We start from the raw sequence: 13422 nt of genomic DNA, 5'->3' as shown, positions 1-13422 counted from the left end.
TTCTAATCCTATTTTTCTTTTCAACTTTTTCGGCCTCTTTACGTCGTCCATTTTTGATCTTCTCCTACCCACGGTGACCGCCCGCCGACGACATCCTCCACAATGGCACCTTCGGGACGGCGCGCCTCCATGAGGAGTGTCCGCACCCTGCCCATTGTGCACGAGGACGATGACATGGTTGTGGTGCCAACGCCCGAGTCAGCCGCCATGTACCCAGTACGGCAAAACCGGCATTCGGGAATTGTCACGGCATTGCCAACATTGCAGGCCAGCGATGGCGGCGAGGGTGCCGAAAGTGGCAGCGGAGGCAGTGCCGGCAGCGGTTCGGATGAGGAGGCAGATTCATCACAAAGTCCCAGCCCCAGCCCCAGCCAGAGCCACAATTCCAGTCCGAGTCGAAGCGTCAACCGCACTCCGAGAGCATATAGGGCCGGCAGCATTGGCTCCTACCACAGCCAAGGCAGCCTTCGCAGCTACCATTCACAACATTCACAACATTCACAACAGTCACAACATTCGCAACATTCGCAACGGCAACACCCAACCCTCCCCGTCGGACCTCTTTCACAGGCCTACCACGGCCCCAACTACCCATACGTCAACCCGGCCTGCAGCGAAAGCAGCGAGGAGAGCGGCATTACGGACCGCAAGCTGGAGGAGCAGATGGCCGGGGCGGGCGGCGCAGGTGGACGCGGCCTGCCCAAGCGCGCACAAGACCGCCAGTGGTTTTCAAAGCGAGGCGGCTGGTGGCGGCTGATCCTGACGCTGCTGCTGCTGGCCGTGATTGCCGTCGGTCTCGGTGTCGGCCTCAAGTTTGGGCTCCAGCAGGCCAACAACAACAACAACAGCAGTGGCGGCGATAGCAAGGGCGGCGACGGCGACGGCGCGGGCACATCGACATCACCACCGGCCACGCCGGCCACGCCGTCGGACCAGTTCCCTGCCGGGCGCTACTCGTTCACCGTGGCCCTTACCAATGTCTCGACGGCGTGCACGACCAACGGGTTTGCCTTTGGCTGCGCGCCGTCGTCCAACAACGTCTTCTCGGCGTCCGGATCGCCCGCCGCCCAGAACGCCTCGGCCGTCACCTTGGAATGGATCATTGCCGGCACCACCGGCGGCAGCACCAGCAGCGCGTCCACCATCACCACGTACACCATCTCTTCGTCGTCTTCCTCCTCGTCCGCGTCACCCTCCTTCTCCAGCATCTACATGACCCTCCTCGACACAGGCCTACCCTCCGAGCGCCTCGTCTTCAACTTCTCCATGGACCTCGCGTACGTACCCACGAGCGATCTCGTGGATCACCAGACCAGCGCCGCCACCTGCTATTTCAACCAGACCATCCTCCAAGCGACGCTCTGGACGCAGCGCCGTGCCACCTTCCCGCCCACCATTGCAAACGTGCCGGCGCCGACCGAGGCCTCGACCTCTGCGTTTGTACCGTGGCCCTTTGCCGTCGAGATCGCCCAGGTCCAACAAGCCGGCCCTGCGATTCCGGACTGCGTCGACTACCACGGCAATTCGCTGGGGGACTTCAGCGTCCCCGACGGTGGCGCGGCGGACGTGTGCGGCTGCTGGTACTCGAACATGGTCGGTGGAGGAAGCACTAACGGGACGTCGACAAGGTAGTCCAGTTGGCTGGGAACTGTTACTGTGATCAATTCTGACTCTGTTCGATAACGCTTTTTTTTGTTTGTTTTGGCATATCTGGCGTTCATCTGTTTTTGGCGTTATCTTGTTTGGCCGAGTCCACGGTCGTTGCTCTTTAGCTTCATATACCCTCCATCGTCATTGGTGTTAGTTGGTCTGTTAACAAACGCGATAATGTAAATAATATAATACGATTTTAATCATCAAGGTGAACAAGAATTGAGAGAAAGAAGCAAAGAAAGTCAACGAGGACTGTGAATCAAAAATGGCAACAACGTCCGCCAAGAACAGACGCGACAACTCCGTCTCCAGGTACAACGAGAGCCTTCCGCCTAAAGTGGAAGGCCCGGCCGAACGTCGGTGCCTTTTTGGAGATCTCCCCGGTTTTTTTTTTTTTTGTGTGTTCCTCTCGTTCTTTCCTTGGAGACGGCTTCCCGTGGCGATCGTATTGTGGCCCTCTGTTTGGCGGGCTTTCTTCTTTTGGATACTCAGTGGGATGTCGGATGCGGGATGTTTGGAGTTTCGTGTGGGTTTCCCAAGAAAGAGGGGCAGGCGCGACTAAGAGGATTTATCCACGAACCGCGCTTGGAGAGACAAACGAACTGGCATTGATTTTTCACAGCCTTTCTTGCCTTTTTATTAGTACATGTACCTGCACAGGACAACTATCTTGCGCTAGAAACGTCGCCCACAAAAGCATCCACCATAATTACCATTCAGGCTAAATTCATCGCGCGCGGGAGGGGAAGGGAAAGTCTGGGATGAAGCTTGGCCTTGTTGTCGGTCCAGACGTTTTTTTGTTAAATGTCATATGTGGGCGTTTGTTCTTCGCATCTTGCGCCTGTATTTGTAAGAGGGGGGCTATTTATCCCAAATGTGGGCTCTTCAGAAGAGGCAAAGTTGAAGATCACGATATGCTGCGAACATGCTCCGAGTACGGGTCGCGCCTTCCTCTTGCTCCTTTCTCGACGTCTTGTACGCATCGCCCAATCTAGTAATTCTCACGCGCGGGTGAGTTGCCTTCGTCTTGTCAGTACCTGTCGAGCTATCTATGCAAGTACAAGGAGTAATTACAGTGACGTCCAGGAGAACATAGAACTGCAGTGCTGAGTGGACAGCGGGACTCAAAATTGACACCAAGTTTTTGCCCCAAGGTGAATGACCGAAAAACGACCCGCCGGACTTCTTTGCGCCGCCGTTCGCCTCTTCACGTCATAGCTCCGGTAGCTCCTTCCCTGTAGAAACGAGAGCAAGTGCGCCAACAGGGCCAGATATGGGGCTCTCGCCGGGGTATACGGCACGGACTGCCATTCTTGCGGCCAGCCCAGAATGTGTCTTTTTGGTTTGAAGTGGAAGAAGAAATAGTTTGACAAAACGAAAGCAATGTAGGAGGGCGACAAGTGACGTTTAGCGTGCCATGAAAGGCCAAGAATCTTGGAGATCAGAAAAGAAAGAAAGACAGGACAAAAAAGCCTTGGTGGTCGCGGCTGCCCTGCCAGCCGGTTTGCCTGCTTGCCGTCGTGCCGTCTTCATCGCCCGTTGTGTTTGGGAAAGGGCATGTGTTGTTCCGCACCTTCCATCACTGGTCTTGACCCCGAACGAGGAAGCCGTCTCCATCACCCCACCACATGGATGTGTGTGTTTGACCAGCACAGCAGGCGCATCCCACGTTGCGCCGTAACAGCTACCCCCCTTTGTCCCTTCCTTCGGAGCTTCTCGTTTTCTTATATAACTCAAACAGACCATCCCCCCTTTGTCATAAACTTTATTTCCCGATTGTTTTGCTTCTTTTCTTCTTCTTTCTCCCTCTCCTCTGTTCTTTTTCTTCTTCCTTTCGTCTCTATTCTCTGTTACTCCAACTTTCAACCCCTCATCTAGCAACACATCCCAATCGGGCAATTTTTAAACGTTAGTCCTGCCCTTTCGTGTGCCCAGATCGTCCTTTTGCGCGTCCCCAACAAAACAGCCTCACACAATCTCTTTCTGTGTGCATTCCAGCCTTTTCTAACACAAGCAGACAACCGCAACCATGTCGGGTCCCACCATCAAGCTCAACAGCGGCCATGAGATGCCCCAGGTCGGCTTCGGCCTGTGGAAGGTCGACAACGCCGTCTGTGCCGACACTGTTTACAACGCCATCAAGGCCGGCTACCGTCTCTTGGACGGCGCATGCGGTGAGTCTTGTTGTCCTTTTGTTGCCGTTCGTGTTGCTCTCTACCTCGTCTCTTCGCGCTCTTTTGCCCGCTTTGTACTCGCGGTGACCCCGCCAATTGTGCCTCGCGGCACACAACCCCTCCTGTGCCGTGTCTGCAGCCATGTGCGATTTTGTCTTGCGCAATCTTATGCACGCCCTGTGTTGAGACGGGACGGCTGGGAGGCGGGGGGATGGGAGCGAAGGGGGGCGAAGGGGGCCGAAAGGGCGAAGAGTCGACGAGGGGGTGCTGTGCTGCTCTGCTCACTGCCTTTCTGGACGAACATACACTGACACTACTCTCTGTCTCCAGACTACGGCAACGAGGTCGAGTCGGGTCAGGGTGTGGCCCGTGCCATCAAGGAGGGCATCGTCAAGCGTGAGGACCTTTTCATTGTCTCCAAGCTGTGGAACTCGTTCCACGATGGCGACCGCGTCGAGCCCATCACCCGCCGCCAGCTCAAGGACTGGGGCATCGACTACTTTGACCTGTTCATTGTGCACTTCCCGCTCGCCCTCGAGTGGGTCGACCCCGAGGTCCGCTACCCGCCCGGATGGCACTACGACGACGCCGGCACCGAGGTCCGCACCTCCAAGGCCAGCATCCAGGAGACCTGGACCGCCATGGAGTCGCTCGTCGAGAAGGGCCTGACCAAGAGCATCGGCGTGTCCAACTTCCAGGGCCAGCTGCTGTACGACGTGCTGCGCTACGCCAAGATCCCGCCCGCCACGCTGCAGATTGAGCACCACCCGTACCTGGTGCAGCCGCGGCTGCTGCAGCTCGCCAAGCGCGAGGGTGTGGCCGTGACGGCATACTCGTCGTTTGGCCCTGCCTCGTTTGAGGAGTTCAAGATGGCCGACGCCGAGGCGCTGACGCCGCTGTTCGAGGTGCCGCTGATCAAGGAGCTGGCGGCCAAGTACAAGAAGTCGGCGGGCCAGATCCTGCTGCGCTGGGCGACCCAGCGCGGCCTGGCCGTCATCCCCAAGACGCAGACGGCATCGCGGCTGGCAGAGAACCTGGACGTCGTGGCCTGGGACCTGGACGCCAAGGACGTGGAGGCCATCTCCGCGCTGGACAAGAACACGCGCTTCAACCAGCCCACAAACTACTTTGAGACGGACAAGCTGATTCTGTTCGCTTAAGTGGCCTGTGCTTGCTGTTGCATGTGAGGTGTCAAAGTCATGAAGGGCACATGGTTTTGTCGTAGGGTTTAGAAGAAAAACACGTTTTCACGAGAACAAAAAGAAATAAACATCACTGCAATGATAAACGGGGTGAATCATTTGTCTTTTTAATAACTCGCAGGCCAATAGCCGTATTTGTGCGAATGTATTACGAAATTGAGTAGACGTGACGAACTGCAATATACCCAATGTCCCAGTCATATAACAAAGTAAGAAAGAGTCCTACAAGAAAAGTAGCGAAAGAATAGGAATTTCGTGTACACAGTATGGTGTCGGTCATTATTCTCGGATAAAGGCTAGACTGTATTAGCAGGGGCACGTGTGGATCGGTGCACATACAACATCACGCAAGGGGAGACGTACTCGCATCAATCTGCTGCACCTGCGGCAAGGCCATGCGCACTTTGTTGCGGTACAGCGCCGGCGCGCGCAGCTGCAGCGGGTTGCCTTCGAGGTAGACGGTGTCGAGGTCCTTCTTGTCCCGCAGGCAGCGCTCGACGTCGGCGAAGTCGGCGACGCGGTTGTAGCTGGCCCAGACCTCTTCGAGGGCAGCGAGGTGTTCGGTGCCGGCGAAGGAGGTGAGGGCGTTGTTGCTGACATCGAGGACGCGGAGGCGCGGGACGGCGCCGCCCGGCGCGGCGCCACCAGAGACGTCCGCGTCTGCGGTGACGGCGGTGTTACCGTTGGCGGCGGGCGCGGCGCCCGCCGCTGCCTCTGCCCCTGTCTCTGTCTCTGACGGCTCGGCCGGCCGTCTCAGGCTTTCGAGTGATTCCAGGGCATTGTGCGAAATGTACAGCTCCTCCAGCGTCGGCACACCGTGCAGCGGACGCAGGTCTCGGATGCGGTTCGACTGCACGCTCAGCAGCCGCAGCTTGGGCAGGTTCTGCAGGCCCTCGAGCGACGTAATCTTGTTCTTGGCCAGCCACAGCTCTTCGAGGGCGACAAACCCGAACCCGGCGAGCGGGGCGATCGAGCGGAGCCGGTTCGAGCCCAGCTCCAGCATGCGCAGCGTCGCCGCGGCCGGGAGGTCCGCGAGCCCGTCGAGCGAGGACACCTTGTTGGCGACCAGGTACAAGTCGACCAGCTTGGTCAAAGGGGCCAGGTGCTTGATGTGCTTGATCTTGTTGAAGCTGAGGTCGAGGCTCGTCAGGTTGGGCAGCTTCTCGACGCCGCGCATGTGGGACACGAGGTTGTCGTACACGTCCAGCTCCTGCAGCGTGTCGGCCACGGGCGCGAGCCCCGACGACAGCGACTGGATGCTATTTTGGCGCAGGCACAGACGCACCACCTTCTTGAAGCGCTCCAGCCGCAGGGCGTCGATGTCGTGAATGCGGGCGTGCGTGGCCAGGATTTCGTCCGTGTCTGGGTCTTCGTCGTTTAGCAAATCTTCGTCGGCGGCAATTTCCTCGCCAGGCACGACGTTCTCGTCGTCCGAGTACTCGGGATCCGACAGGGCTTCGGGGTTGGCCAGAACCACATTGTGGTGGCCCGACAGGTCCCCGGTTGCCGTGGCTCCTGTAGTCTCTGTAGTCTCTGCAGCCCCTGTAGCCCCCGTGGCCGGCGTGGGTGACGCGTCCTTCTTGGGCATTCGCAGCTTTCCGTCCCAGCCCTTGCTGTTGCGCAGCCCAGGACTGGCAGCGGTCGACGTGACGCTGTCGGCAAGCTGGTCCTCCCCGTCACCCTTGTCACTGCCGGCGGGTGTGACGCCTGGTGCAGCGGTGGTGCCGTCGGGGAGGGTGATGTGTGTCTGGGGTTGATGAGGTGTTGTCGGCAGGTCATGTTGCGGTGCTGTCTGTGCAGTCTGTGTCGTCTCCGTGGCCTGGTCCTCGGAGACTGCCACGGACGGCTGCTCGCCGTCTTGGGCCATGGTCGGGGTTCAATGACGTTGGGCGCGTATGTGTCGTTGTGCGGTGGCAAGGTCTGGGATCGTGAGTATTAACGTCGGTGCTACAGAATGTGGCCAAGTCGAACCGTGGCACCAGCGAGTCGTAGAGACGCCGTCGGTTCGTTTCGTCGTCAGGTCGCCGGCAGCTGGTGGCGGCTCGTGTTGTGGTCTGTTTAAGTCTGTTGATTGCTTTGTAAGGTCTGAAAATAGGTGCCGTTTGTTGAGCCGTTATGCAGTGTCACGCTGGGAAGCTTTGTCGCGTCAGGGTGTCTGTTCGTGATTGGAGTCAAAACAGTGCCAGTCGTGTCTCAGGGTCATTTCATTCGCCACAGGGTTTGGTACATGACAAAGAGAGAAGGTTCTTTTACGACTTGAGAAGAAAGAGAGGGGCGAGAGTATTACTGTGTGTTGTAGTTTGGTGGAAGTTGATGGCGGGGCACGAGCTGGCTAAAACGGGCGGTGCAAGGCTACCGCCGTCTGCTGTAAGTGCATTTCGAGAGAAAGCTAGGCGATCGGTTTAGAGCATCAGGCCTCAGATAGCGTCATGGGCTCCTCGGACGTGTTCTCGAAGCCGAAAGAAAGAATGAACACCAAACAAGTGGCTGCGTGAAGTGGCAGTACAACGTCTTTTTAAATACGGAATATTGCTGCGCGCCTAAAAGGCTGATAGTTGCGCTTTCAGTTACAATGCACAACCTGTTTTATATATCTCAATCGCACAGAAATACGCAGTTTTGCTGTGTCCGGGCTGTTGTGTCGCCTTGCACTTGGAGCTGATCAACGGTCATCTGCCCCGAAAATATGTTGAAATGCTGCAGAAACATGTAGAAAATTTGCACCCTGATGAGCCTCACATTCTACGTCGTAACACTCTATAAAACGAACACTTGCTGGGCAAAGCCTGCCACCGAGTTGGACCACGACTGTGTTTTGTCCTGAGCCGCCACAGATGGCCTGAGAGGCCCGTCGAATGAAGGTCATTGGGTTTGGGACGAAGTCCTCCTGTTGGACTTTGGCTGACAGCCAAGGGGTGATCGGCCCGTGACGGTCCGTTTGGCTGCGCGGTTGTATGGTAGTGTTCTTGTTAGTGACGGCGGCCGAGGTCGGCTGGGCTGTCTCCCGAGGCTGCCTAGTTCAGGGCGCCTAGCAATCGTCAACATTGAAAACGAGGCTGGCACGGCAAATCTCCCGAGCCAAACAAAACGAACAGAGACCAAAACAAGACCTGCAACGCAAGGCTTTGACCTGGCCGAGACTGGTACAATAAATAAAGAGACAATCTACTGTGCACTAGCACTAATACTGTGTCGTCACGTTCGCATAAGTGTACGTAAGACAGAAAAGCGACCAGATGCCTTTTTGACGAGCCAAGACGCCTCATCTCCAGTTCCCCTCTTCTTGCAGGTCATGCTCACATGGTTGGGGTTATATTCCGTCGGCCACTGTTTGTGTGCCTGGCTGCCTTATTGCCTGATCGTGGGACAGGATGTGACTTTTGTTTCTTCAAGTTTTATTTTATAACTATCTTTTTCTTTCTTTTCCGATCCTTCCTCTCCACATGGATAACTTTGGCGGAAGTGGAACCAGTCATTAAACATAAAGCAAGGGTTATCTTTGAAGGTATTGCTTCTAACAAACCGGACTCCGTCTTGGCTCGACCAGGACCAATTTGTTAAAGTGTTTGCAGGAAGGAGGGGCAAAATTGAGCGGAGAGATAAAGAAGAAGCCGAGTGAGACCGTGAATCGTCAGTCTTTCGTCGTCACGGGCCGTCTTCGGACAAAGTAGCCCAAATCTTTTGTTCAAAAACGACATGAAACATGCAAAGGACATTAGCACTGTCCTCATTTGATGATTCTTTAGAGAAGCCGTACCTTTGTTGGGTAAATGCTACTCTCTCGCTTTAACAAGCAGCCTCGTCACCTTTGACGACTTTTTCTCGCAGTTTTGATCCCCGTGCCATTATTGGCCACGGTGGAAAAGTTGGGATATATTTGACGCACGCATGGCACAGGGGTGAATTAGCAGGCCTTTCACAAGGTGCATCGGCTGGAACTCTAGCCGAAAACAGACGTCCGGAGATGTAAAGACATTGGGGCCAAGTTCCAAATAAGGGAAGCCAGGCACCCGTACATCTGTTCAGCCATGGTCCATGAGGGTGGATGGATGGGTGGATAAGATGCTAACGGCAGGCGGGACAAGAAAGTGCACAAAGGTGGGTGAGACTGTCGTGCATGTGTGTGACTTTTCTTTGGAAAGCTCAAGATGCAAAACAATATGCACATGAGGCGGGCCGTCTTAATTTCTGCGCAGTGAGCAGCCTCACATATTGGAACGTCTTGTTCGAAGAGTACGCCGTATGTCGTGCTCCATATTCAAGAACAAATAAATATAAATGCGTCTCTCGACGACATTTGATATTGTTGCCCTCCCAATGTCGAAGGTGTCGGGTGTTCCGCAAGGATATTGATACTGTAGCTGTTCACGGGCCAAGTGGCTGCCTTAGATATCTCCAGCCAGTATGACGCACAACAAGGGCCCCCTGGATCTCCCAGGTGGGCAGTTGTTTGAACAAGAAGAGGGGACTTCTCACCCCCAACACCCCCAACAAGAAGTCACGGCTCAGATTGACCTGGAGGACACCCCGTTCCCTCCCTCTTGTATTTATCTATTTTATGTATTTAGACTGGCCCAAGAAATAAAGGCGGATGCAAACCCGAATGCAGGTTCTCCGGCACTTGATCCGGATGCAAAAGGGGTTGGGATGACAGTGGGGATATGTTCACGAGTTGCGATGATGACCATGTACACAGTTCGCAGCAGGCAGCAGGGCACAAATGCACGAGGTACAAGGTGTGATAACAGGCTGGTGAATGCCACAGTGTGCCTTGCCCGATTGTGTGGATTTCGTAGTGGATGGGTGGATGCACCAGCGGGCTGCAGTGCGACCACTAGTCCGTCTGAGCTAAAGGCGAAGCGGTACAGCGAATACGCAGGCCCCTGTAAAGCAAGGATACGAAGACATTTCAGCGCCTGAAATCAATTTAATCCCCTGTAAAAATCACGTGCTGACGTGACAGTTTCGCACTTGACCCAGTTGACTCTTTCCGGCAGTCGCGCTGAGAACGCGCCTTCGGCGACGAGCATCGCCATCCAGCTTCCGTCCCTTGTTGCCCCTATTTCTTTCCTTTTTTCGGCTTCTATTCTATCCCAAAACTCCCAAAAGTCCCTCACACCCCTGCGGCCCGCCCTTTTATTCGTTTGCTCCTTTCCTTTTTTCTGGGTCAGTTGCTGACACTGCGTTGGATTTCGTGGATGTCGCCAGTTGGTCCTGCCGCACAGCCCATACAAAAGCACCCTAATCCACCCAAAAAAGGCAGCCAGGCAGAAAACTGAGCCTCACGCAACTTTTCCCCTCTTTCCCCTTCTCTTTCCTTCCCTTTTGGTCCGCATCCTTGTACAGTCTCGTCCGCAACGCACGTTCCTTCCTTCATGCGTGCATTCTTGTGCTCTCTTGTAGGCTTGTAGGCTTGTATAAATATTGGCGAATCCCGCCGCACTCGATTTTCTTCTTCTCAGATAAATCTCTCCCTTTCGTAGTCATTAATCGCCCATCGCCCATCGCCCATCGCCCAACAAAAGATAAGTAACCGCCAACGACAAATTCCGTGAATGTCAACATACACAGCAGCGATAATATTCACACCGCATCTCAACAAATAAACCATTTCCGTTTCTAAAAGACATCATGAACTGAACGCTTGTTATTTCCATCATTTATTGTCTGCATCAATACTGCCTCTCCTGCATCTGATTAATTTATTTCTGTTGCTTTTCGTCTCTCCTGCTTTTCGCCACATCCATTTTTTTACTCTCTCCTCCCTTTTCCTCCTTTTCCCTCTTGTGTATTTTCTTCATTCCCCCATCGTCACACAGTTCCGCCATCATGTTCTCGCGGTCACAGAACAAGAGCTTCTCCAAGAGCCAAAACATAGGAAAGCCGGGAAGCACATCGTTTAGCAAAGATGCCGGCGTTTCCAAACACCGCCGTCATGACTCCTCCCGTCTCGGCCGCCGGCCGCCTACTATTGGGTCTGCCGCTGCCGTTGCCGCCTATGCCGAGGGAAGCAATCATCATCGCAGCCAGACCTCTCCAACGTCCATGACATCGGCCATTGTCACACTCGTTGTCGGCCGGGAACAGCGCATCTTTGCTGCGCACGAGGATATTCTGTGTGCCTCGCCCTACTTCCAACAAGTCCTGCACAACCAGCCGCTCTTCTACGAGCAGAACTCGCCGTTTTCGTCGCCGACCACCCCTTCCTCTCCCGCCTCACCCCCCACAGCCAGCAAGCGCATCGCTCTGCCCGAGGATGAGCCCGAAATCTTTTCGTCCGTCCTCGAATATCTCTACAAGGGAGACTACTATCCGCGCTTGCTGCACAACAAGCGACGCAACTCATGGGAGCTGGAGCGGCCGGACACGGCGTCCGCCGACCAAGGCGTGGAGGTCACCATATTTCACCACGCCGTCGACGGCGACCTGCTCAAAGACACAGTCATGTACTGTACAGCGGAGCGGTTCGGTCTCGACGAGCTCAAGCGCATCGCTCTGCGTAAACAGGGCCTGCAGAGCGGCATCCCTTGCAGCACGATCCTGGCATCGGCGCGCTTTGCCTATGCCCACACGCCCGAGACGGACTCCAAGCTGCGTGCCCACTACCTGGCGCTCATCATCCGCAGCCGCGGCACTTTCAAACGGAGCGGCACCATGCAGCTCGAGATGTACAATGGTGGCTCGCAACTCTTCTTTGACCTGTTTGTGGCGCTCTGCAACCACGTCGACGACATATCGTCGGCCCAGAGTCCGCGCAGTAACCGTTACTAGTGTGGACGCAGTTGTGTTATCACTCTCTTCCTTGACCTGCTTGTCTCTCCGTCTCTTCTCTGTCTCCTACCTATCTCCTGTCTGTCCGTTTGCGTCACAGAAAACATGACCAAAAAAATACCCTTTTGTGTTTTTGGAAACTTAATCTTGTCGAAAGAATTGGGAAGCGCTTTTCTTCATTTTCTCTTTTGTTGACATCGTTTTCTCCTCGCCTTGTATTCGTATTGTCATTTTTTTTTACGATAAAGATCTACAGGATGTTCGGGTTTGTTTTCGTCTTTTATCTTTCACATGGTTTTCCTTCATCCACCTTTTCTATTTTTTACATCATTTGGTTACTCTTTCTCTTCTCTCTTGGACGCTTGGGATGTTACAGAAGACTATTTTACAGCAAAAGTGCCAATGTTGCGTTTATTTTGATTTGGTTTTTGATTCGATTTGGGGTATTGTTTGTTTTCTGCTTGGAATATGGTTCTTTTTTGTCTTGCTCCAGCCACAGAAGGCTTGCTACAGCCTCGAGAAGGCCAATCGTGCCATCTTCGTTTTCATATCACTGTCTTTACATTCTATTCTCATCAAGGGCCCGTAACGAGGCACCCAGTTATGTCCCAGTCTACAAAACAAAAGAAATACTGTATCTTGGGCAATTACACGTTTCCGTCATTAACGCCAACTATCTGCGTACGTGCCTTCGTGAAATCAAACCACGCCGTTTATGACACTTGGCTCGTCCCTACACCGTGGATACTGGCAGAACTAGGTGTAACGCCAGTTGAGATCCTGCGTATGAGATGTGGAACTTGACATTCGTCTCTTGAGGCATGACTCGGCTCCGGTAAGGTCTTGCAGACGTAGGGCGGCATCAGCATTTCTGAGGCGGCGCCGAGATGTCTCGTTCTGCGGAGTGTACTGTACTCGTGTAGCTTTTGTCGCCATCGACTGTGTCGTCGTCGGGCACAAACTTCATGTCCCCGTCCCCGCCACCGTCCCGGTCCTCATGGTTAGCATCGCTTCCAGCTGTCGCTCGTACGCCTGCACGTCCAGCGGGCCGGTCGACCAGAGGATGAGCGCTTGCACGTCGACACACGCGGGGCCTCTCCTTCTGTCAGAGGCGCTGGTGGCCGGAGCGGTGTGCCCCGTCACATAGCCCATCACGTTCACCCAGGCGCCCACCGTCGTCTGCTCCGCCGTCAACCCCTTCAGCACGAGGTCCACGTTGACGCGGGCACGGACCGCATGAGCCGGCACGTGGGTGCCGCTACCGGTACTGGGCGTCGGCGGCTGGTACGGGTGCTGTAGCGTGTACACACCTGTGATGGGATCGTAGTCGGTGACGCTGCACAGTCAGTGTCTTTGATTGATGCAGGAATGCCGATGCCGTGCATGGAATGGAACTTACCAACCGAGAAACCGAACTTTCTGGCCAGTGTTCTTGGCTGGCAGGCTGGATAAAAAGCAAATCTCGGAAGCCGACGTCGAGGGCATTTCCGTATGTGAAGGTTGTTGGATGTGTGGATGCCTAGTTGGAAGGGAGGTTACGATGAACGCATTTTGATGTTGGATGATCACCTCATTTCCGGAGTCAGGTACATTTGTTGCCTAGATTATTCCAAAAAATAAAA

The 13422-nt window shown here is 54.8% G+C and overlaps 5 protein-coding genes across 5 annotated transcripts; 3 read left to right on the top strand and 2 right to left on the bottom strand.

Annotated features, from left to right (window-relative positions):
- Positions 1-102: 102 nt before the first annotated feature.
- Positions 103-1632, top strand: SPSK_06244 (uncharacterized protein; the record flags this gene model as incomplete). Its single annotated transcript, XM_016732950.1, has 1 exon — positions 103-1632. The coding sequence occupies one exon, from the start codon at positions 103-105 to the stop codon at positions 1630-1632; it is 1530 nt and encodes a 509-aa protein (XP_016591795.1).
- A 2050-nt stretch (positions 1633-3682) lies between these two features.
- On the top strand, positions 3683-4987 carry SPSK_06315 (uncharacterized protein; the record flags this gene model as incomplete). Its single annotated transcript, XM_016733021.1, has 2 exons — positions 3683-4091; positions 4158-4987. 2 exons carry the CDS (start codon positions 3683-3685, stop codon positions 4985-4987), a joined length of 1239 nt encoding a protein of 412 aa, XP_016591794.1.
- A 321-nt stretch (positions 4988-5308) lies between these two features.
- Positions 5309-6896, bottom strand: SPSK_10702 (adenylate cyclase; the record flags this gene model as incomplete). The annotated part of the gene is made up of 2 exons (XM_016737007.1): positions 5309-5325; positions 5393-6896. The coding sequence occupies 2 exons, from the start codon at positions 6894-6896 to the stop codon at positions 5309-5311; spliced, it is 1521 nt and encodes a 506-aa protein (XP_016591793.1).
- Positions 6897-10858: 3962 nt separating this feature from the next.
- Positions 10859-11800, top strand: SPSK_06492 (uncharacterized protein; the record flags this gene model as incomplete). The annotated part of the gene is made up of 1 exon (XM_016733197.1): positions 10859-11800. One exon carries the CDS (start codon positions 10859-10861, stop codon positions 11798-11800), a length of 942 nt encoding a protein of 313 aa, XP_016591792.1.
- A 963-nt stretch (positions 11801-12763) lies between these two features.
- Positions 12764-13285, bottom strand: SPSK_06686 (uncharacterized protein; the record flags this gene model as incomplete). Its single annotated transcript, XM_016733387.1, has 2 exons — positions 12764-13136; positions 13200-13285. 2 exons carry the CDS (start codon positions 13283-13285, stop codon positions 12764-12766), a joined length of 459 nt encoding a protein of 152 aa, XP_016591791.1.
- Between the last annotated feature and the right edge of the window lie 137 nt (positions 13286-13422).

Source organism: Sporothrix schenckii (assembly GCF_000961545.1).
Source record: "Sporothrix schenckii 1099-18 chromosome Unknown Cont38, whole genome shotgun sequence".
Taxonomy (NCBI): domain Eukaryota; kingdom Fungi; phylum Ascomycota; class Sordariomycetes; order Ophiostomatales; family Ophiostomataceae; genus Sporothrix; species Sporothrix schenckii.
Note: the sequence above shows the minus strand (reverse complement) of the source record. Positions and strands in the feature narration are given on the sequence as shown.